Genomic DNA, 22,791 nt, shown 5'->3' with positions numbered 1-22,791 from the left:
CAGGACTGTGATTGGGTTGCATCTTATTTCATATTGTACTTTGAGTAGCATAATTTGCCCTTACTGTAAACTATACTGTATTCAATTATTGACCTTGCATTGTAACACCTGTAAGTCAGCTGCCAAATAATAATAATAATAATAATAATAATAATAATAATAATAATAATAATAATAATAATAATAATAAAAAACTGGGCAACTAATTATTTACACCCATTTTTTTGTTTGTTTGTCTTTTGTTTTTCCACAAAATTTACAAATTCCTGGGGGCATCTTATAGAAAATAATAATAATACAAAAATATATTTTAAAAAAAAATTAAAAACCCATAAACACATTATTATTTAAAAAAAGTCAGTTCTCTTGCCCATACTAAAAAAGGATAATATAACAGAGAGTCTCTCTACAGTGCTTACACACAATGTATACATTTTAATCAGTACTACTGGCATCCATTCAGGAAGACTGACTGTGCAGTATTTGCTGATAACGCTGTGGTCTGCTCCAGTTTCTACAGAGTGATACAGTGGAATTAGAATGGAGCAAGGAAGATAAAGTGATTTTAAGAGAGACAAGAAATTACACAAAGACAAGCTTTGGAATAACAGAACTGTACTCTGCTTCAAAAGGGACTAAACACCAACGCTACAGGACAAACCCCTCAACTGCACCCTTTCAGCAACAGAAAAATCTCATTCCCTGGGATATATTTTCTGGATCTCCCGCAATCAGGAACAGAGAACTAGAACTGCTTTATAAACCCAGTAACGAGACAGACAAAGAGGAGGCCATTCGGTCCATCAGTGCTCGTCCGGTTCCTAGCAGCTGATTGATCTCAGTTGTGTCCAGTTGTGTTTTAAAGGATCCCAGTGATTCTGCCTCAACAACATGACTAGGTAACCCATTCCATCCCCTCACCACTCTCTGTGTGAAGAAGCGTCTCCTTCAGTCTGACCCCACTTCATTTCCAACAGTGCCCTCTGGTCCTGGTTTCTGTGCTGCACTTGGTTAACTTTCGCAACTCCTTTTTTAAAACATGTAGACAGAGAGTGGGTGAGAGGAGACACAGAAGGGCAGGGGAGGAACATAGAGGAGTGAAGAGAGGAGTGGTGCTCATGATGCCACAGTAACGACACTCACTTATTTCAACTTAAATCTATTAATGTGTTTGTGACGTCATTCACTACATAGTTAACGGTGTATAGATTTACTACTCCTTTCTAATTTAACTTTCAGTGTTACATTTTAACTTTCAGGTATTGAATCTATGTATCCATTTACTTCTTCTGAAACTACACATTGTAGGTCATTCGTGTTCTGTTTAAGGTGTTGAATTATTGGTTCATTTTGTTCTTTGTAATGTTTCATAGGTAATATAATAAATAAATTTCATTGGCCATATACCTGTCAATCTAAGCATACGGTCTAAACACTGAATCAAACTAATATACAGCAGTGTGTTATTAGAACCCTATTGCTTCTGTAGTTTTGATTTGTTGGGTGCATGAAATCAGACCACTGGAACTAAAAATCTAGGAATATTGTCAAAATAGGCTTGTCTAATTGATGACTTTAATAGGCCACACGTGCAAGTCATTTAAAACTAAGGAAATGGTAAAATGCAGGAGATTTTTTAGAAGTTGTTTAAGATGCCTAATTAAAGCACAAAGTGGTCTAACATTTTCACACGAGTGCCTATTGATTCTATATCAATTGAAATTCTCACACCCTGAGGTTTTAATGCAGGTAGGTATATAAAGGCTGTCTTGTGGTTTTCTAATACATTTGGACACTACTGTATCTTAAAAGCAGAATGTCATGCACAGCCCAGCAAGTAAATCTATTCTACTGCAGCATATTTAATATATTTCTGACACGTGACAGTAACTCAGTGAGAAGTCAGTGGGTGCGTTCAAGTTTGTAACAAGTCCAAGTGTTAAGAAGCTAATCTGGGCGATCAGTATTCATGAAGCAGCTTCACAGGGTTCCTCTTAGCGTTCAGCTTGATACGCAGTTATAAATTCTCTCATGAAAATGTGCAAGAGATTGATGGCCTAATCATTCAGAATTACAATAGTGTGGGTTTAGCGAAAATGCTTAATGCTGTCTGCCATGTCGGACTTAACCCTTCGTATGCCCGAGGTGTATTCTCACACTCAAAAATACACCCGTTTCAGATTCACGAAGCAAATCTGTCATAATATATCCAGCCGATGTAGTGTTGAATATTGCTACAGGCATAAAACAAGTCCATAGGGGGCGCTATTGAAAGATAAATCTCACAAATATTTTTTAATAAACGATAGGTGTCCGTGCTTATGATTCAGGCTTTTCTTTACATATTTTTCACATTTTATTTTTGTTCATTCATTCAAATCAATCACGGCGCAGCTTAGCTGGTCAGAAACCACTCAAACTGAAAGTGGCGAAACCCATCGTATAATTCAATTGATGTTCCAATGAAGTCAAAGACACAAATGGTTTTATAACAATATTTCGGTGAGCCCTTGCCTGTTTTGTTGCTTCCCCACGCTGCCTGGTTGCTGACAAAAAATGGCTAGGGAGCTTTCAAGGAAGAAACAACCATTGAAATGACAGCTTCTTTACAACTTCGCTGGACAGCGTCCAGCTGCACTTATGAAGTGTTTTTCAGATCAAAGGAGGTGCCACAGTACTGCAGCCCACGGGTAAATGGTACCTGTGATTCTCCTTGTAGCTCTTCTAAACTCCATGTGTTGTGCAGCTTGGTTTGTCCCCCGTGGTAGGAAAGCTACATGCACTGGTTATTTCAACTCTATGTGTGTGTGTGTGTGTGCGTCTTGGTTCTATTTTAAAACATCTCCTTCAACGGTGAACTGACTGCAGTAACTGGAGCAAGGAATCCCTCCTATAAATCTGATGTACCATTGCATTGGAACAGACACTGCTTCAGATGTATTCAGAGGCAAGAATGACCATGTTCAAATGTAATGATTCAAATAAAAAGACCTAGGAGTTTATGTTGACTCAGAAATGTCTTCATCTAGACAGTGTGGGGAAGCTATAAAAAAGGCTAACAAGATGCTCGGATATATTGTGAGAAGTGTTGAATTTAAATCAAGGGAAGCAATGTTAAAACTCTACAATGCATTAGTAAGACCTCACCTAGAATATTGTGTTCAGTTCTGGTCACCTCGTTACAAAAAGGATATTGCTGCTCTAGAAAGAGTGCAAAGAAGAGCAACCAGAATTATCCCGGGTTTAAAAGGCATGTCGTATGCAGACAGACTAAAAGAATTGAATCTATTCAGTCTTGAACAAAGAAGACTACAGGGGACTTCTTTGACCTGAAAAAAGAAACAAGGACCAGGGGTCACAAATGGAGATTAGATAATGGGGCATTCAGAACAGAAAAGAGGAGGCACTTTTTTTACACAGAGAATCGTGAGGGTCTGGAACCAACTCCCCAGTAATGTTGTTGAAGCTGACACCCTGGGATCCTTCAAGAAGCTGCTTGATGAGATTCTGGGATCAATAAGCTACTAACAACCAAACGAGCAAGATGTGCCGAATGGGGGCCTCCTCTCGTTTGTAAACTTTCTTATGTTTTCTTATGTTCTTAAATGTAATGAATAATGGAAACCAATGCATACATGACGTCTGACATAAATAACATGCATTCTGCTGTACAGAATGTTTCACTGCTTTCATTAACAGGGCAGTTGATGGGGTATCGGTTTATTTGTTCATGGAATGTGCGTATGAGTTCTGCTTTTGTTTTCCCACTTATTCTTATTGATTGTGAAAGAATATTCATATATTAAAAACCCATGTTTGACCCAGCGCTAATTATAATACCAATACATTCCCAAGAATCAATCAATAAATAATATATGATTTAGGTGAATTATTTACAGAAAATGTGATTCAGGACCATTGGGAACCCATTATAAAGTGTATTACCTTGACCGTTTGAGGAACAAGGGACATATGTGTCCCACAAATACAAATGACTTTCTTATTTTAGCAATGAGATGCAGGAATTCAAATTTACTATCAGGTTGGATCTGGTCGTCCAAATGGTCATTTTCTTCACTGTGATACTTGAGTCGCTCTCAACTGTCTTTTCAGAAGAAAGCATTTGAGCAAGCTTTCAATTCCTTGTGTACCTTCAGGGGTTAAAAGGACATATCTTCCAATTAACTTTATCATTTTCTTATACCTTTTTTCAAATATTTCTATTTTTATCTTTGATAAGGTGCTTTTACAATGAATTCAGGAGCTGCCATAGATACATATAATGAAAGGCTAGATCAACCAATCTTTAGATTGGTAAGCACCGGCGCCATCTGGTTGTGCAACAGTGTACTGCAAGATCCAAAGTGGCTATGACTGCTGGCTTCTATAAAAAACGATTTCAGACAGCCCTGGCTTAGAGAGAACATATACTGTAACGACCCCAAATTCTCCTTACCTTCATTGCAGAACTTCCCCTGGTACCTGGTAAGACTGCAGTCACAACGAACTTCCCCATGGTGTATGGAGCAGAGCCCCCCATTGAGGCAGGGGTTCTGCTTGGTACACAGATACTCCAAGTCACTCTGGATTCCCTGGCTGCTGAGCAAGTTGGGGGGAGTCTCGCCCACTTTCAGGTTGGCGATCAGGCCTCGGAAGGGGGGCTCGTATTTGACAGTGCTGGAGGTGAGAGCTGAGAGCCTGACATCCGGAGGAATGCCTCCGACAAACAGATCACTGACCACAGACATGTCCCGCCGCTTGGACTTCACTTCGGACACCTTAGCCTCGCTGTCCACTACCAGCATGGTCTCGCGGTAGTTCCGGGTGAGCAGGACCATGTGCCAGCGGTCATCGCTGACCGGTGTGTCTAAGTGAACGGTAGCGGGCTCCGCGCAGGAGATGGCGAAGCGTAGCTGCAAACGACCATCCGAGATGAGAAGCTCCAAGAAATCACAGTTCCCTCCGTCGTCAAGGTAAAGCACCAGGGCTTTGGAAGCATTTGTTTTGATGCTGAAACTGAGTTCTCCCATTGAACCCGCTTCCCAACGGGCGTACCTAGCCCACTGTCCTGGGGCACCCCCGAATTCTAGCGCCATTGCTCCCCCAAACACCAAAAAGGCCATGAAGATACCCAAACGGGACAGGACCTTAGATGGAAAAAATGTGGCCATCTTCTTAAACAGTTAACCCAGAAAAAAAAATTCAACAATATTTTCAAATCCACTGTTAGCAGAGAAATGGGTCGCTATGCTTTCTTTTTAGTCCAATCCAATGACTTCTGAAGGAGAATCCACCAATCCAGTTTAATGTAACGTTTCTCTTCTCCCAGAATTCCTTCCAAAAGCTGTGCTTCCTTTCCTTAGGAGTGTTCTTCCTTTCTAAGCTTCTCCATTGGTCAGAATTGAGGGGAGGGGGCGGGGAGGAGGAGGCAGTGTTCCTTCCCAGCCAATGAGAAAACAGTTTTTGAATTAGGACAAGTCTTCCAAAAATTAAGTCATAAGATCCAATTTCCTATGGGGAGTCTGGAAGGTTGCGAGGCAAGTTTTTCAGCTGTGGCTATCTTGTGTTGACAGCCCACAAGATAAGATGCATGATTCCTAGGTGATTACCACACAGAGCATACTCTGCAGTGCCTTCCCAGATCCTATAGTTTTAAGTTCGTGTTTCTCCAAAGAAACTGTCCAAATTGGGTCTAAGAAAGAGAAACAAAAAAAACATTATTAAAATCAATTTATTTTCAGTTGAATCTAACTAAAACATTTAGCATGTGCACAAAAAAAACAATAAATCAATTGAAAACAAAATATATGAGTGCTAGGGTTAAAACAAATTGAATTCACCAGTTAAATCTAGTGCAATGGAGGGAGCACCCTTTCTCTTAGGGAGACTGAGGGAGGGAGCAGTTCAATATCCATGCCTCAAGCCTGCCCTGGACTGGAGGGAGCATCCTTTCTCTTAGGGGATGAGGGAGGGTGCAGTTCAGTCTCCATGCCTCAGGCCTGTCCTGGACTGGAGGGAGCACCCTTTCTCTTAGGGGGTGAGGGAGGGTGCAGTTCAGTCTCCATGCCTCAAGCCTGCCCTGGACTGGAGGGAGCACCTGTTCTCTTAGGGGGTGAAGGAGCAGTTCAGTCTCCATGCCTCAAGCCTGCCCTGGACTGGAGGGAGCACCCTTTCTCTTAGGGGGTGAGGGAGGGTGCAGTTCAGTCTCCATGCCTCAAGCCTGTCCTGGACTGGAGGGAGCACCCTTTCTCTTAGGGGGTGAGGGAGGGTGCAGTCTCCAAGCCTCAACCATGTGCAATACTGCAGCTTTTACATTTGAGCTGATAATTATTTAAAACTTCTCTAGCTCTCCTGGCTATTTAAACATTTTCTTTTGGAGCATATTCATTGTAGTGTTTTTTTGTTTCTTTGGGGGGGGGGTTGCGATTAGATTACACCACTTTCCACTAAATGGGTTGAAACCACCAAACAAATTTCATTTGTGACCAACTCAGAAACCAGATAGACTTGCGTATTAACCCACTGCAGCAAATTAAATGAGACATTCTTTTTTGCAGTCTTTTTTTTTGCTGCTTATTTCCAGGAGTGTCTATACACAGAGGTATGCAGTAGTCTAGGTATGACAAGCTATAAATCTTCAATTCTAAAAGCTAGAGAACGTGCTTATCTGTCAGTGGAGCTCTCACTGTGCTGTTAATTAACTCTACAGGATGGTGTGGAGAAGATTCACATTTTTCAGCAAGGCAGGAAACCAGGAACAGTAGCTGTACCACAAAGGAAACCCAGACTTTCTACACATCATTCCCTTTGGCGATGAAAACAGAAATGTAACAGAGAGAGAAAACGGGGACTAGGAAAATCTACCAAGATGAAGTAGAGATAAAGTCAACCCAAGACACGACTTCAAATTCAGCACAGAGAGAAGAACAAGAGGGCATGAATGGAAGCTGAGTCGAGTTTAGAACAGAAGGTAGGAAGCATTATTTCACAGTTATAAATACATGGACTAGCCTACCAGGTTAAGTATCCAAAACAGTGGAAACATAAAAAATGCTGTGCTTTTAATAATAATAATAATATCTTTATATAGCGCCTTTCATAGTGGACCACCATCACAAAGCGCTTTACAGAGGTAGGCTGTGAATGGTGCATTATATGCAGAGTCACTTACAATAGATATTGAATTAACACCTCATCTGCAGGATGGAGCACAAGGAGGTCAAGTGACTTGCTCAGGGTCACACAGTGAGTCAGTCAGTGGCAAAGGTGGGATTTGAACCAGTGATCTTCTGTTTACAAGCTCTGGACTTTAACCACTGGACCACACTGCCTGCCTTTAAATTAATCCCCCCCCCCCCCTCAGTAGGGGAGAATGGTGTGCAAACAAGTGGCCTTGATGGGCCGAATGGTCTTTTCTCATTCTCAAACTTGTAATGTTTTTTCTTAATTAGAGAGCTCTTCTGGAGCAAAATAATACCAGTGCAATACATGTGTGGCTCTTCAACTATGAACATTTCTCAGACACTCCTTTGAATAAATCGTTTTTTATTATCTGCACAGTGGACCTAATATTAATCCTTAAATACATTTTCTGCAGACCACCTCATAATTAAGGCCACTTCATTTACGGTCCTATTGACGACAAGTCAATATCAAGGCCAGCCCGGTATTATCATTATCCACAATCCGCAGTCTTGACATGTACCAAACCTCTCTTCAATTACCTCTCTAATAAAACTGTTGTAAAATAAATACAATCCATTTACTGCCAAGACTTGTACAATATTCAGTGTAGGGTTGTCCTTGGCAGTCATTAACCAGAAACCTATTTCTGAACTCAAAATGAAGAGAATGTCATGCCCAGTCCATTGTAGAAAGTGGATCATACCTGGGGTACCACTGCACTTGTGGGATAGACTTGTCATTAAAATCCTAAGCATATTTTTAAAGAGGAGCCAATTGTATATTTAAGGATACCAGATATTTAGTGAGCAAATAGTCTAAGTGAGGTTATCAGGTTGTTGTACTGCTTTCCTAGAAAAAGGAGAACGTTTCATTCCATTACACTTGTAATTACCAACTTTTGCATATTTTAAAAGAGATATTTAGTAAGCAAGGGGTCTGCGTAAGGGAAAATGCCTCCCAGTTGGTCTGTAAATTCTTTCCATAGTTTATGTACTATGCAGTAGTGCGTACATTTATTAGAACACCAATGCTTCTGTAGTTTTGATTTCTTGTCCACATAAAATCAAACCATTGGAACTGAAAATCTTTGTCAAAACAGGCAAATTAGTGAAATTGAATTGATGATGTTTAATAGGCGCATGCAATTAAATTCAAATAGTAAGAGAAAAGGAACACATAGCTACAAATGATAAAGAGACTTTTTAGCAGGTGTTTCGGATGCCTAATTAAAGCACAAAGCGGTCTAACATTTTCACACACGAGTGCCTAGTGTTTCTATAGCACTGATTACTGAACGGAAATTGAAGAAGCGTTTTCAAGCAGGTAGGTATATAAAGGATATAAACGACAAATCGTGAGGTGTTGTGATAAAATGTGCACCCTGCTGTGTCTGTGCACTATCACATCATTAAAATCCCACTGATATAGGGATGCAACAGACAGGACCTTTCTCTCCAGTGAACCAGTGTATATTTTTCTGTAAAGGAAAAAACTAAATATCTTGGCTCTCTGGCCCTGTAACGTTAGAATTAACTGCCTCAACAGCTTGGCGCCAGAAAGTCGTTATCTCAGGGGAACCTGACACCAAAACATGCCTTTGTGCTTATCCATGCACCACAAGAGGCAGGATAAACCCTTCTAAAGCCCTCTCTCTGGCGACTCAACAAAGACCGGGGAAACTGGGTCAGCTGCGCGTCCCCACCGGTACCAACTGTGGGCAGAAGGCTGAGACGCACCATCAGAATATAGGGTTCTAATCAGACCTCAGCAGATTGCCTCCTCACACAGCGGCCACTCAGGGATTGAGAGAGAGATCGTTGACCTCACTGGTTTATTTATAGGAGCTGAACTGCGAAAACGCATACAGCATATGGGGATCATTGAGCTTTGGGAAATTCCTAGGTTATTTATTACTTGGCTGAAAATGAATTTACCTTTAATGGAATGACCATAGTGGTCTATTGTTAGATCTCGTCTATTGCAATGTAGGCACAACTACCTGATGACTTTATTCAGGCTACTTGCTCACTAACTATATAAGAACATAAGAAAGTTTACAAACGAGAGGAGGCCCCATTCAGCCCATCTTGCTCTTGTGGTTGTTAGTAGCTTTTTGATCCCAGAATCTCATCAAGCAGCTTCTTGAAGGATCCCAGGATGTCAGCTTCAACAATATTATTGGGGAGCTGGTTCCAGACCCTCACAATTCTCTATGTAAAAAAGTGCCTCCTATTTTCTGTTCTGAATGCCCCTTTATCTAATCTCTGTTTGTGACCCCTGGTCCTTGTTTCTTTTTTTCAGGTCGAAAAAGTCCCTTGGGTTGACATTTTGAATGCTTGAATCAGATCGCCGAGTAGTTCAAGACTGAATAGATTCAATTCTTTTAGCCTGCCTGCATATGACATGTCTTTTAAACCTGTGATAATTCTGGTTGATCTTCTTTGCACTCTTTCTAGAGCAGCAATATCCTTTTCTAGAGCAGCAATCCCTGAATATATACAATCGGCTCCTCTTATAAAATATTCTAAGGATTTTACATCTAACCCACAAATGCAACCCCAAACACGATCCACTTACTACAACATACTGGGTACCACATTTTCTCTTCATTTTACAGTGTTGTACACAGCAGTGAATTGCCAGCAAAATACAAAAGACATTTCATCGAAAGTGGCAGATCATTAAATAGCTTTTACTTCTATGAAGACACTGGATGATCTAGCTTATGCTGCAAACCTATTTGAGGTAACTGGAACTGAAGGGCAGCTCCTGTGCTGTTGTGGGGGAGTTACTGCAGTGATGGAAATAGAACAATAATAATTAAAAAAAACACCTTCAAGGGGGAAGGAGATGAATTTTTAAATGTAGAAATGAGAACGCCTGCATTGGTGTGGTTTTAGCAGCTCAAACTATTTCTCCGAAATCCGACACTGCAAATGAGGTGATTCTCTGCCGTGAACTCATCAGACGCTGTTACCTTATTTTAAAACGCCCGAAAACTAGAGAAGCATCTTCTTACACAAGCTAGACTAGATCCTGATCGCTCCAGCATTTAAAAAAGAAAAATGCACACGCACTGACACACACACTGCCCAGGAAACAGAGTACGAGGCAATTTAGATCAAATTGGCTCCTGTAAATGACACTCGATTACCGTCTTAAACATACTGTCAAAAAGCAATTTGTGGTTTGCACACCAGGGGCTGTGAATTTGCATCTTATTAAGCATGGGATATTATTTGTGATCTATGGTATTTTTTTTTTTTTTAAAGGTGCAGCATCGACCCTCACAAAAAAAACCGTTAACTTAGCAAAACCTTAGCAGAACTGAGACTTTACAGAGTTTCTTGAGACAGCAATAGTCCTGGAAGGACAGAAGCACTTGTATGGTCGTTAAAAAGATATTTGATTCGTATTAAATTGTATTAAAATGTTATGTCTCTTGTACGGTGCTTCAAATCATGATGAGTGGTTCATATTGCAATTACCAAAATTGCGTTGAGGAAACGATATCCAAAGTGGCAGAGTACTAGATGGTCCATACTTCTATTAAATATCTAGCCTGTGTTATATGTGTCTACAGCAGGCAACCAGAACTGAGGATCAGTTTCTGAACTTTAACCCTTTTCTTATATATATCGTGCAAAAAGATCTACACATCAAGCACATTGTAACTATGCATAATAACATTATAATTATGTGTCTGTAACATTAAGTAAATACTATGTAAATAATTAGAGACACTCAATGCTAACGAAATACTAAGCATATTTTATTTTTAAAAAAATAACATGATCGTGGGACATGTAATTCAATTTTCCATTTAAAAAAATAGCAAACTAATATATCCAGTATGATAGACCGCCGATAATGTACGCAAATGGATTATATAGACTTGGCTAGCTGCTGCTAAGCTAATCTGCCCCAGTTTGGAGTGGATTGATTTTGTATTTATTTAACCTGACTGATTGCACAACATCACAGATGCCCCGAGAGCACACGAGAAACACACTGACTGAAATCAGTACGGACAAATAAAATAATGCTGAATATGATTTTGGAGGAAATGTCATGGCATTTGTTTTAGTTGCTGAGTTGCCAGAAAAACTTGCGTTTAAGAAAGGCACAATTCTGCATTTAAACACTCTCCAGCAGTCATTTCCCAGCACTTTAATTAATACAATGCATTACAATACTCTACATAAAGGATGATCGTGGCAGAAATATTGTATGTTGTGGTTTTTCAAGACAAATCTTGTTAATGCCACTAATATTTACATTTGACTAATCAGATGTATTTTCATGGAGCTCATCTCTTGTCATCGAAGTCAGAATTTCAATCTTTACATCAAAAAACCTTAAAAGAGGGCTCCCGAGTGGCGCATCCAGTAAAGGCATCCGCGTGGAGTGCAGGATGCGCCCTATAGCCTGGATCGCAGGTTCGAATCCAGGCTATGTCATTGCAGACTGTGACCGGGTGTTCCCAGGGGGCGGCGCAGAATTGGCCCAGGTAGGGAGGGCTTAGGTCGGCATGGGAATCCACGGTTCACCGCACACCAGCGACCCCTGTGGTTGATAGGGTGGCTGCGGGTCTGCAGTGGAGCCATTCAGAGCTGTGTTGTCCTCCGACACTACAGGTCTGGTAGCTTAACTGTGGATCCGCAGTGCAAAAAATGACAGCTTGGCAGAAACATGTTTCGGAGGACGCGTGTTTCGCAGGACGCGTGTTTCGGAGGACGCGTGTTTCAGCCTCCGTTCCCCGAGTCGCCTGGGGATTGCAGCAGTGAACCAGGATTAATAACAACACAATTGGGGAGAAAACTGGGTAGAAATTATAATTTAAACACTAGTCTAAACACTCCATTCTCAGCTCTCCAGCGCAGCATTAAGAAAACTGCTTCAAAAACTTTGCTTCATCTTACCATACTTTTTTAATGACGTCTAAATTAATTTATTCATATTCAATCACTTGGGTATGTTTTTGGAGATAATGACTTCTATTAGCATCCTATTTAATTAGCCAATCAAATGAAGTATGGCACCTGTGCCGATGCCATGATTAAACCAGCAAACGGTGTTGTTCTTTTTTTTCCACAAGAAACTGAGCAGTAGGTGACAAAAGAAAATGTTTAAATAGCCAGGAGATCTAGAGAAGTTTTAAATAATTATCAGCTCAAATGTAAAGCTGTATTGCACATGGTTGAGGCTTGGAGACTGAACTGCTCCTTCAGCCCCAAAGAGAAAGGGTGCTCCCTCCAGTCCAGGACAGGCTTGAGGCATGGAGACTGAACTGCTCCCTCCCTCCCTCACCCCCCTAAGAGAAAGGGTGCTCCCTCCAGTCCAGGACAGGCTTGAGACATTGGGAGCTGTTCTTTCAAATACAGCGCAATAGATTCAAAATTAAAAACTGCAGCTTTTGTACTGAATCTGACCTACAGATCAGGAAGTGGGTACCAATAAGCAACTTTGAAAGCTTGTGTTTTAAAAGTAAAATAAACAAGGACCAAAGGGATGATCAGGAGGAGGGTAGACTTGGGCCAGTAATGAAAAGAGGAAAGAAAATGTATTTCAGAAAGACTCTTCTCAATGAAGGAAAACTACAAAGTTCATTGAAAACAAGCAATTAATAAGCATACCAGCACTCATTATCAGCTTATTTGAAACTCCTACAGGAACAGAAAATGACCTATAAAGAAAAAAATAAGTTTATTATCACTAGGACTCTCAAGACCCACCTGTTCTCTCTTGCTTTCCATGCTCTTTAAGCTGGATATCTGCTATTAACTGCTGTGTTGTTGCTACTAGTTCATGTATTATGCTACTATATCATGTATTATGCATTTTTCACTGTATTTAAAGTATTATGGATTTTCTTGTTGTTACTGCATCTTGTAAAGCGCTTTGTGATGGTGCTCCACTATGAAAGGCGCTATATAAAATACAGATTGATTGATTGACTGATAGAACAACCAGATTGAATAGCTGCAAGACTGATTGAGCTTTTGATATCTCGATTTTCTATGTTATATTTGCCAGTAGTGTTATTAAAACCTCATTATTATTTCTGTTAATATATTTTACTAGCTTTTTTTTTTTTTTACTGGTGTAGGACAGTCTAAAAAAATATGCCCAACAGACATATGAAATATGAACTCTAATGATAGATACACACAGCATGGCATATCTATTAATACTATGGACCTAAACTTCAGCACATGGTCAGTTGTCTATTCATTAGCTACTTACTTGTGCCGGTCAAAATACAGCAAAATACAGCTAAGTAGCTAAGCGTTATTATAACAACAGGCCACCTGTTTCAGGATTTTTTCCCCCTCAAATAAAGGCAATTAAAGAAACTGATTCTTAAAATTGATTCTGCATAAAGTCCAATATATTCACATCTGTTCAGATGAAAATTAAAGATTACATAAAGCCGTGGCTTGACACAAACACGAGTATATTGATCTTGGTGTTGGGCAGAAATTGATTTGGGGTAATCTCTTAGCAATCGTTTTTACTAGGCTGTTTGGAACTTCAACAGTTTAATAAGTTCTTCCTGAAACTGCGTAGTCCCTTGACAGGGAATGACTGTGCTCTGTTCATACAAGTGTTATGAATGGATGAAGGGCGTCAAGTAACTTCAAGTTACATTTTTTGCCTTATTGTTGGCATCGGTAGCTGCGTGCCCACCTTTGCCTCGCCAGTTTTAACATTATCTTCAGGTTTGAACAATCCCAGAGGCGGGGCGATTAATCTGATGAACAGGAACGACGACACTGCTGTTGTTAGCGCTAGCTTTTTGCCCTTTCGTCGTTTGGGTTGTAACGAAAAAACTAGTAATGTCGCATCCTAAAATATATCGTAGCAATACACTTTCGTCATTCAGTTCATGGAACAGGAAAATGTTTTTTATTGTACTTTTATATATTGAGTTATTAAAAAAAAGAAACTTTTTTCATGCAATTCATTTGCAAAATGAACCTTGGCTTTTCACCCTGTTCCTTTGTATGGTGTTTGCAATTATTCCAAGTAGTTCTAGCAGCAAAGACAATTATTATATATATATATATAGACTTATATATATATATTATAAGTCTGTGTTAAGGTGCTTTGACTGAGTTCTGGAGCTGTTGTTCAGTTCTAGTTGCCTGCCATAGACATGTGTAACACAGACTAGATCAGACAAGCTTCATAGAAGAGCCAGCGCCATCTAGTGGTCAGCCACTGTGGAAGAAGTATATCCGTGTTTTTGGCAAATACGTTGCTGTATATTAGTTGAGGGTGACGCTTACAAGTTTAAAGACACTTTGGTTGATCTAGCCTGTGTTACAGGTATCTATACAGGTCTATAAAGCACCTTAAAAACCGACTCACGTTATCACAAATGCAAAAATATACAGTATTTGAGTGATTGTAAAAGGAACCACTGAGAATGACTGAAAAAGAATGACAAAGAAAGAGAAACTTGAAGTTTAATAAATGTATAGTATATGTTCTAATGTAACATTGCATGTGAAAACCAATGTTAAATTTGACAGAAATACACTAAAATAATTTAACCATTGCAATTGTGTTTAAATGGCAAATGCACACTACTAATCATAAATGTATTGCCACAGTTTGGTCGCCAGTTTTAAGATACAAACCTTCAACATTTTTTATTTTTTTCCTCTTTATAAAACATGCACATATTTCATGCAACCATGTATATTATTATTTAACTTCACCACTGTACAGCCCACAAAAGGAAATCATGTTTTATGCATTTCAAGCTTGCAGGTCTAGCCCTGAGGTCTTCCAGTCAGAAAATTCAATACAGTACAGAGAAGCTGGTATTAGAAATCTTAAGAGACAGCAAATTGAATTACAAGCAAACTCAATACTGGGGATCTGCGAGTCAGAGCAGAGTTCAGTGCTGGGAGATCTGATAGTAAGCAAACTGAAATAACAGCGCACTCAGAACTGGGTGCTGAATAAGAAACTAATGGAGAATTAAGTGCTGGGGCCAGCATATTACATTTGAACAGGACTCAATCTCAATTCAGCACAAATAACGAGCAATGCTAGGGATCTGAGAGTCAGCTAATTTAATACAGTCTAATACAGAGAACTAAGTACTGTACTGGGGATCTGAGAGCCAGCTAATTCAATACAGTCTAGTGTAGAGAACTCAGTGCTGTACTGGGGAACTGAGAGACAGCTAATTCAATACAGTCTAGTATAGAGAACTCAATGCTGCACTGGAGATCCGAGAGCCAGCTAATTCAATACAGTCTAGTGTAGAGAACTCAGTGCTGTACTGGGGATCTGAGAGCCAGCTAATTCAATACAGTCTAGTATAGAGAACTCAGTATTGTACTGGAGATCTGAGAGCCAGCTAACTCAATACAGTCTAGTATAGAGAACTCAGTATTGTACTGGAGATCTGAGAGCCAGCTAATTCAATACAGTCTAGTATAGAGAACTCAGTACTGGAGATCTGAGAACCAGCTAATTCAATACAGTCTAGTATAGAGAACTCAGTACTGGAGATCTGAGAACCAGCTGATTCAATACAGTACCTTAAAATATTTCTATGACATGCTTCTATGATATTTTAATGCGTTCTTTTTTCCAAACCAACTTAAAACCCCATCTGAAACCGCACGCCTCACAAATGCTTTACAATCACGCGACGCGCGATTAGACCCGTTTCTGAGGGCGACTGGCACTTTTCCATTCGACTCGTCGATTATTCAGAGCTACCCCTAACACAGACATTAATAACGGCTTCTAATCAAAACGTTTGCCTTTGAATTTAATACAGGCGTTTCTTTTAGCATTTCCCCAAAATCTAGAATTTGTTCCATCTTCAGATACGAGTTGGGTTGCTCTTTGTAGAACCTGCCCCAGAAATGATGTTTAGCTTGGAGCCGAACTGATAAGGGTAATGGGATTTTGTTTTGTGGTCCTAGCACCCTCTTGGGCCTCATTATCCGTGTTGTCATAGCAACCGCGTGTCAAACCGAGAAGATATCAGCTGCACAATATGCTCAAAAGAAATATGTAAACAAGACTCCCCCGGAACATTGCAGTTTAATCCATTCAGGATTTTACCAGAGATATGTGTGTGGGGAATATTGGGTTGGCAGGGAGGGGGTTAAATTCTCCTCCCTGCCAGAAAACATGTGAGAATGTGGCTGTGGCCATAATTGAATGTTGAACGGTTAATGAGGCTCTAGCCACAGGTGTATAAATAGGGGAATCGCGGGGTTAATGTTTGTTCGCTGTTATGTCCGCAAGTTTTTTGTAGATCTTTTACTTTGGCCATTGCGCCTGTTTATTTGTTAATGTGTTTTTGTTTGTCTAGTTATTACTATTATTATTTATTTCTTAGCAGACGTCCTTATCCAGGGCGACTTACAATTGTTACAAGATATCACATTATTTTTTACATACAATTACCCATTTATACAGTTGGGTTTTTACTGGAGCAATCTAGGTAAAGTACCTTGCTCAAGGGTACAGCAGCAGTGTCCCCCACCTGGGATTGAACCCACGACCCTCCGGTCAAGAGTCCAGAGGCCTAACCACTACTCCACACTGCTGCCCATAGTTGTTAATAAATGTGCGCAGTAGCGCTTAACCTGCAGCTCATAAACCAGCAGAGAAGGACAGAGCAGCGGACGGTGCGTAAAAGGGACCCCAATTTTTGAAGGAGGATCATATAAATGTATTTCAGTCACAAGAACTGCAGCTTTAATATTTAGCTGGATGGTGGCAGTAATCCTGCTAGCTGCTGTCTTCAGTGATTCCAGCAGCACTGGGAACAAGGAGGGTGTCTGAGCAGATAAAAAATGTATGGTGTTGCTGCAGCTAGTGTAACAGTGCATGAACTCATTCGTTACATGTTACCTGGGAGCCCCTGGAGACGCAGAGAAACACGGATCACAACTCTACAAGCAGCGAGGAGAAAAGACAACAAGATTTGCAGATATGAACCCACCTGAACTTCACTACCGAGATTTACAAACCTACCTGCCTCGACTGCAGTCCGCACTAGATTTAAGAAATGCTGCTTCGTAAAAGAGGACTGTAAAGTAAACCCTACACTGGAGTGTTCTTAGATCCATTTGCTTTAGCTTCGTTAACATTACACTTTCTATGTGTTTGACAGAAAAGCATCCGGTATTTGATGTGATTGGTCCTTAGCTTAGATATCTTCGCCCCAGTCAGAAGCAAAGAATAATCTGGTTGCATTGAAGATAATGTGGGAAGGGTATAGGTTAGCAGACTGTGGTACCATTATACCAGTAACACCCTCATCCCATTACAGCTACCATTGTAATAGCATTGCAGGACTGTAGTGCCACTGTCTGTCTGTCTGTATTGTTACTGAACATAGGAACAGAAGATTTGAATCAATGTTAATATGGTTCCTAGTAGATGATAGTGGTATGGACTGAATACCATACAATACAATACAATACAATAAAATACAATACAATACAATACAATACAATACAAATGTATTTTTATATAGCCCTTCACGGCAGAGCACTATACAAAATTAACTAAACAAGAGAGCTCACATGTACAATACAGCTACAACCAATTATAATAAAGCACATTCGAAAAAGCATTTTAGACTTAAAAGACTCCAATGTTTCAACCTGCCCAGTGCAGCAGTGTGGAGTAGTGGTTAGGACTTTTGACCGGAGGGTCGTGGGTTCAATCCCAGGTGGGGGACACTGCTGCTGTACCCATGAGCAAGGTACTTTACCTAGATTGCTCCAGTAAAAACCCAACTGTATAAATGGGTAATTGTATGTAAAAATAATGTGATATCTTGTAACAATTGTAAGTCGCCCTGGATAAGGGTGTCTGCTAAGAAATAAATAATAATGTCAACCAGGATAGAGTTCCACAAACGAGGAGCACAACAGCAAAAAAAAAAATTCCAGTTGATTTAAGAAGATTTTTCTTTTTTTTTTTTTTGGAACAACTAAAAGGTTCAGCAGTTTCTGATCTGAAGGAACAAATAGTAAGATACAAAGTGAGTAGCTTTTGATGATAGGAATTGCAGCAAAACTCAATCCAAATTGTCTAGTGGAGGCTGGCAGAGCTTGATAAAAACTTTGGTGAAGATCGGTGCACGGCAGTTATCATGTTCACCATGTGTGTGACTGACAGACAGACAGACCGACCGACAGCCAAACAGACAGATAGACAAACACGGCCAGTGCATAAGGATCCCCATTATTTTAAATAAATAAAAAGCCAGCTTTAGTTTAAAAAACTACTAGTAAAAAAAAAAAAAATCGCATTTAAAAATTACAAGATGCATCTCCTTGCGTTAAAGACCGTAAGCTGCAATCCAGGGTGAGTTACAGTTGAAAGCCTCCAAATAGCTTTTAATTGCACTCTGCAGAGATCTAAAGCAGCTATATAAATAAGCTATAAGCATATCTTACTGAGAATGAGCTCCACAGAGTCTGGTAAACAAATATTTAAACACATTTAAAATGCAATATGTATGGCGGTGAAGAAGTGTGTCAGAGAATTCTCTGACCTACCCCCGGCAGCCAGTCTATTTTAAAGGAGCGATCGCAGGTTTATCAATACAGGGAGGGCTTCCATATATCTTGGTGCAGCAAACCTCTCCAAGAGGCCTTGACCACCAGCCTTTGTGGCTACAAAGGTCTGAGTTTAGATCCACAAGGATCTCCATGATTCAGCATCAACAGCTAGGTAGCCCCATCCGTCCCTTGCCACTCTGTGTGAGGAAATGTCTCCTACCCTCTGTCCTAAGTCTGTCTCCACTTCATTTCCAACTGCGTCCTCTAGTCCTGGTTTCTGTACTGATCTTAATTGGCTAGAGCTGCTTTGGCCTTTTAAGGTTAAAGACTTCAACCGAGTCCCCTCCTAATTCTTTTTAGTTTCACTAATGTTAATTGCATCGCTCATAGCCCTGGGATTGGTCTGGTTGTTCTTCGCTGGACTTTTTCAAGGCCACAATAACCTTTTGGTATTGTGCATTTTTTTTTTGCATTTCATAATTCTTGGTGCCTGCAATCATTGAGTGGTCTTGTTGCTCCAATGTCGACAGTATCATTTTTTTTTTCTTAATCTTCCTTTACCTGCCTTTGAGCTTGTCTGGAGATTCATAAGTGCCAGGTGCTGAACAGCCTTCCCCGTTCCATCCAGATAATGTGACAATGTGACTACTCTGCCAGCCCGGTGTTGATATAGACAAGGTGGGGCTGGCAAAGTTGAAAAGTCACATTGTCACCGGATTTGAATGGAACAAGGACGGCTGTTCAGTCCTGGCACGCAGGATTCTCCAGACAAGCTCAAAGTATCTCAAAGCCAAGTAAAGGTACTTGATAAAAAAAAAGAGAGATAACTCAATATTGGGGCAACAGAACCCAGAATCACTCATAGTGATAGCAAACACCATGGGAATGTAAAAAAAAGCAATTAAACTGACATTGAAAGTTTGGAAAGTTAACTAGCAAAGAGACAGTCGGCTATTTATCTTTGAGTGGAGTTTACTACGCCTTAAGAAGGTCAAAATAGTGAAATGGAGAGAGAGAGAGAAAGAGAGAGAGAGAAAGGAAAGGAAAACTAGATAAGATTAAGTAGGATAGTCAATTTAAGAACATGCTTGAATACCTGTCTTAGAGGAATTAGCATTGGGTTGTGGAGTTGAGAGAGGTAAGGTTAAGAGAGGTCAGAAACGCAAAATAACAGGAGGGTTTTACAGCAGATTTAATAAAACACAACCCCAAGCACCTAGCCTGTGCTGATATAAAGACTCAGTCGACTACAGTTATATATGCTACACTCAGAGTCAAAATAACCACTTCACGATTTGAGCACTTAAAAATGATCAAAGAACGAAATGAAATGGTTTTCCTCAAATTGCGAAATGGAAAATACGAAACAAGCAAAGAACAAAACAGAAGAGACAGCTTCTTCAGTCTTTGAATAAAGCGATAGAATCAAATTGTGAAATGTGCTTCGAGCAAATGCACAGATTTTGAAGAAGAAACTGAATTTCTTGACTCGAATAAGAATCAGGGGGGACTTGATTGAAGTATGTAAAATATATCAAATAAATTGACTAACCAACAGAAACCAGGACCAGAGGACACACAGTTTGGAAATGAGGTGGAGACTCGGGACCGAGGGAAGGAGACGCTTCTTCACACAGAGAGTGAGGAGGGGATGGCATGGGTTACCTAGCCATGTTGTTGAGACAGAATCACAGTGATCTGAAGTTACACCTCCTTTCAAACCTATATCAAACTTTCAAACACAGTCTACCAAGTTATTTCTACCATGCTACTTGAAGAAGGCAGAAGCCAAAATGTTGTAACCAATTATTAAAATAGTGAATTATCTGTTTATTGAGACTGAGAATTTACTTGAACTCTCCAACGGGATTGAATAGTTTCCACTGGTTCTGAATTGCTAATTCACATGAAACAATGCTAATGGGCTCTGCATTAGTTAAATATCCCCTCTCGTTTCCCGAATCGCACAGCATTTTAATTAAACTTTTCATTGTGTTTTCCGGAGCTTGCCAGACCCCAGTGGTCTGTGCCCTTTTCTTTCATACCTTCACAGTAGGTCCTGTTGGCTTTTTATTTTTCCATTTGCCTGAACACTTGTAATTTGATGTCTGAAGCAATAATGTAAATGAATGCAAAGCTGTTTCTTCTGTGATTGAATATTGATGGCAGCATTGTTAGTCATATTGCAAGTGCATATTTATTAGCAAGCCTTTGTGTGCATTTTTCAAGGTTTCATAATGGTGAGACACAGATGCATTGTAAGTTCTGCATCTCATACATACACAATATACATTTTTTATCAGCTTACATTGTTCTGACCTTCTTATCTTATTGGGCAATAATTAGCAGTTTGGATTTCATTGTTTTATACAGTCTGTTACTATCAGGTCAAAGGGACTGAATAAAAGTAACGTCAAGGAACGTACCCCCTCCCATTGCCACGGCTGAAATTTAAATAGCCATCAGCATGCACAGAATATTATAAATCACATATCAAAAATCGACCAATCACAGTGCAGTATTTGCCAAGATTCCAGTACACCTTACCCGGTGCACAGATGTCATTAACTAATTTTGCTTCATAAATTATTATTTATTTCTTAGCCGACGCCCTTATCCAGGGCGACTTACAACTGTTACAAGATATCACATTATTTTTACATACAAGTACCTTGCTCAAGGGTACAGCAGCAGTGTCCCCCAGCTGGGATTGAACCCACGACCCTCTGGTCAAGAGTCCAGAGCCCTAACCACTACTCCACACATACTGACAAAAATAAAAAATAAATTGACATTTCGAAATCTAACACGAAATACTGTACTACTATTATGGTTTGCGGTAGGCTTTTACGATATCATTTTGTAGTTTCTTTGATTACATGATGTTAAATAAAATGAATCAATTATGTGGCTGGGCTGAGTTGAGTGGGGGACGGAGGGGGGTGATGCTGGGACGCCAGAATCACCGTCGAGCCCTCTTGAGGTGTCGTGGGCTAGTCGACGAAACACTGAGGATGGAAGGTGCCCACTTGAAAACCCCAGAGATGTACCCTACTTAGCTCAATCCAGACGGTTGTCATGCTGATGCGCTGGGGAGGCCGCACTTTGGTTGATCCCCGGAGCCAGCATCGCAGCCGTTGTGTGTGCTGATGCGCCAGGGAGGCAAAATAAGCTGATCCCTGGAGCCAGCATTACACTTCAGCCATTAACACCAGACAGAAGGATATCTACATCATCATATGGAAGGAAACGTAAATGGAGGGAGACACATATGGATCACATTAGTTTACTGTAAAACTACGTCTTAGTTGGTGCTTATCTTGGCGAGAGCCGAGTTCAAATCAGCATGAAGTTTTAACATCTACTCTCGTGTAATGGAAATCATGAAGATCTGGATACGTCCAGTGACTGCTGTGAATAGTGCAGCTGGCAACAAGGGAAAGACCTTGTGACAGCCTGGAGAGACAGCTGACAGGAGGAAAGAGACCCCATTGGGGCTGGTAAGGGTTAGCTACCCTTGTCGGCAGTATCCAGCTCTGTGTTTACAGGATGCTGGAGACACCCGCCCAAGGCTTCTAAGAAATTAAAGAGAAAAATACCCCTAGAGTCTGCGAGAGCGGGGGCGGAAGATGACTCAACGTTGGACAACACGGTTAACGACTTAGGAACGGAAACGGATATGAGTATGGAGAGTACTTCACAAAAGACTAGTTCAAGATCTGCAGTTAACAAAGACATGGAACTCCAGGTTTGTGTCTGCGGCTGGAGCAAGGTGACAACGGTCAGGGGTTTGAAGATTCATCAAGGGAGAATGAAATGCTTGAGGGAGAAGGGACAAGGGCCTCGCATTGATCAGTACTTCTTACGAAGTCAGTCAAGTCAGTCGAATGAAATCCAGCGACAGGAAGCAAACCACAGTTCGCAGGATATCAGCACCCCTGTCATAGATGTGAGGAGGACTTGCATGGACACAGTTAGTGATGAACCTAATGATCCTTGTGAACCCGGTCAGACAAACCAGCATAAGAGAGAAAAGAACCTCAACGGG

At 40.5% G+C, this 22,791-nt stretch overlaps 1 protein-coding gene across 18 annotated transcripts in view; it reads right to left on the bottom strand.

The window, feature by feature from the left end:
* The window catches only part of LOC117962483 (neurexin-2-like), a 431,235-nt gene that overhangs the window by 385,103 nt on the left and 23,341 nt on the right, over nt 1-22,791 (bottom strand). For all 18 annotated transcript variants that reach the window (XM_059012180.1, XM_059012175.1, XM_059012177.1 and 15 more), the window contains exon 2: nt 4,457-5,692. In XM_059012180.1, the coding sequence (XP_058868163.1) occupies nt 4,457-5,171 (715 nt within the window). In that variant the 5' untranslated portion in view covers nt 5,172-5,692. The remainder of the gene's footprint in view (nt 1-4,456; nt 5,693-22,791) is intronic.

This window comes from Acipenser ruthenus, chromosome 43, assembly GCF_902713425.1.
Source record: "Acipenser ruthenus chromosome 43, fAciRut3.2 maternal haplotype, whole genome shotgun sequence".
NCBI lineage: Eukaryota > Metazoa > Chordata > Actinopteri > Acipenseriformes > Acipenseridae > Acipenser > Acipenser ruthenus.
The sequence above is the reverse complement of the archived record's forward strand: the minus strand, read 5'-3'. Positions and strand labels throughout refer to the sequence as shown.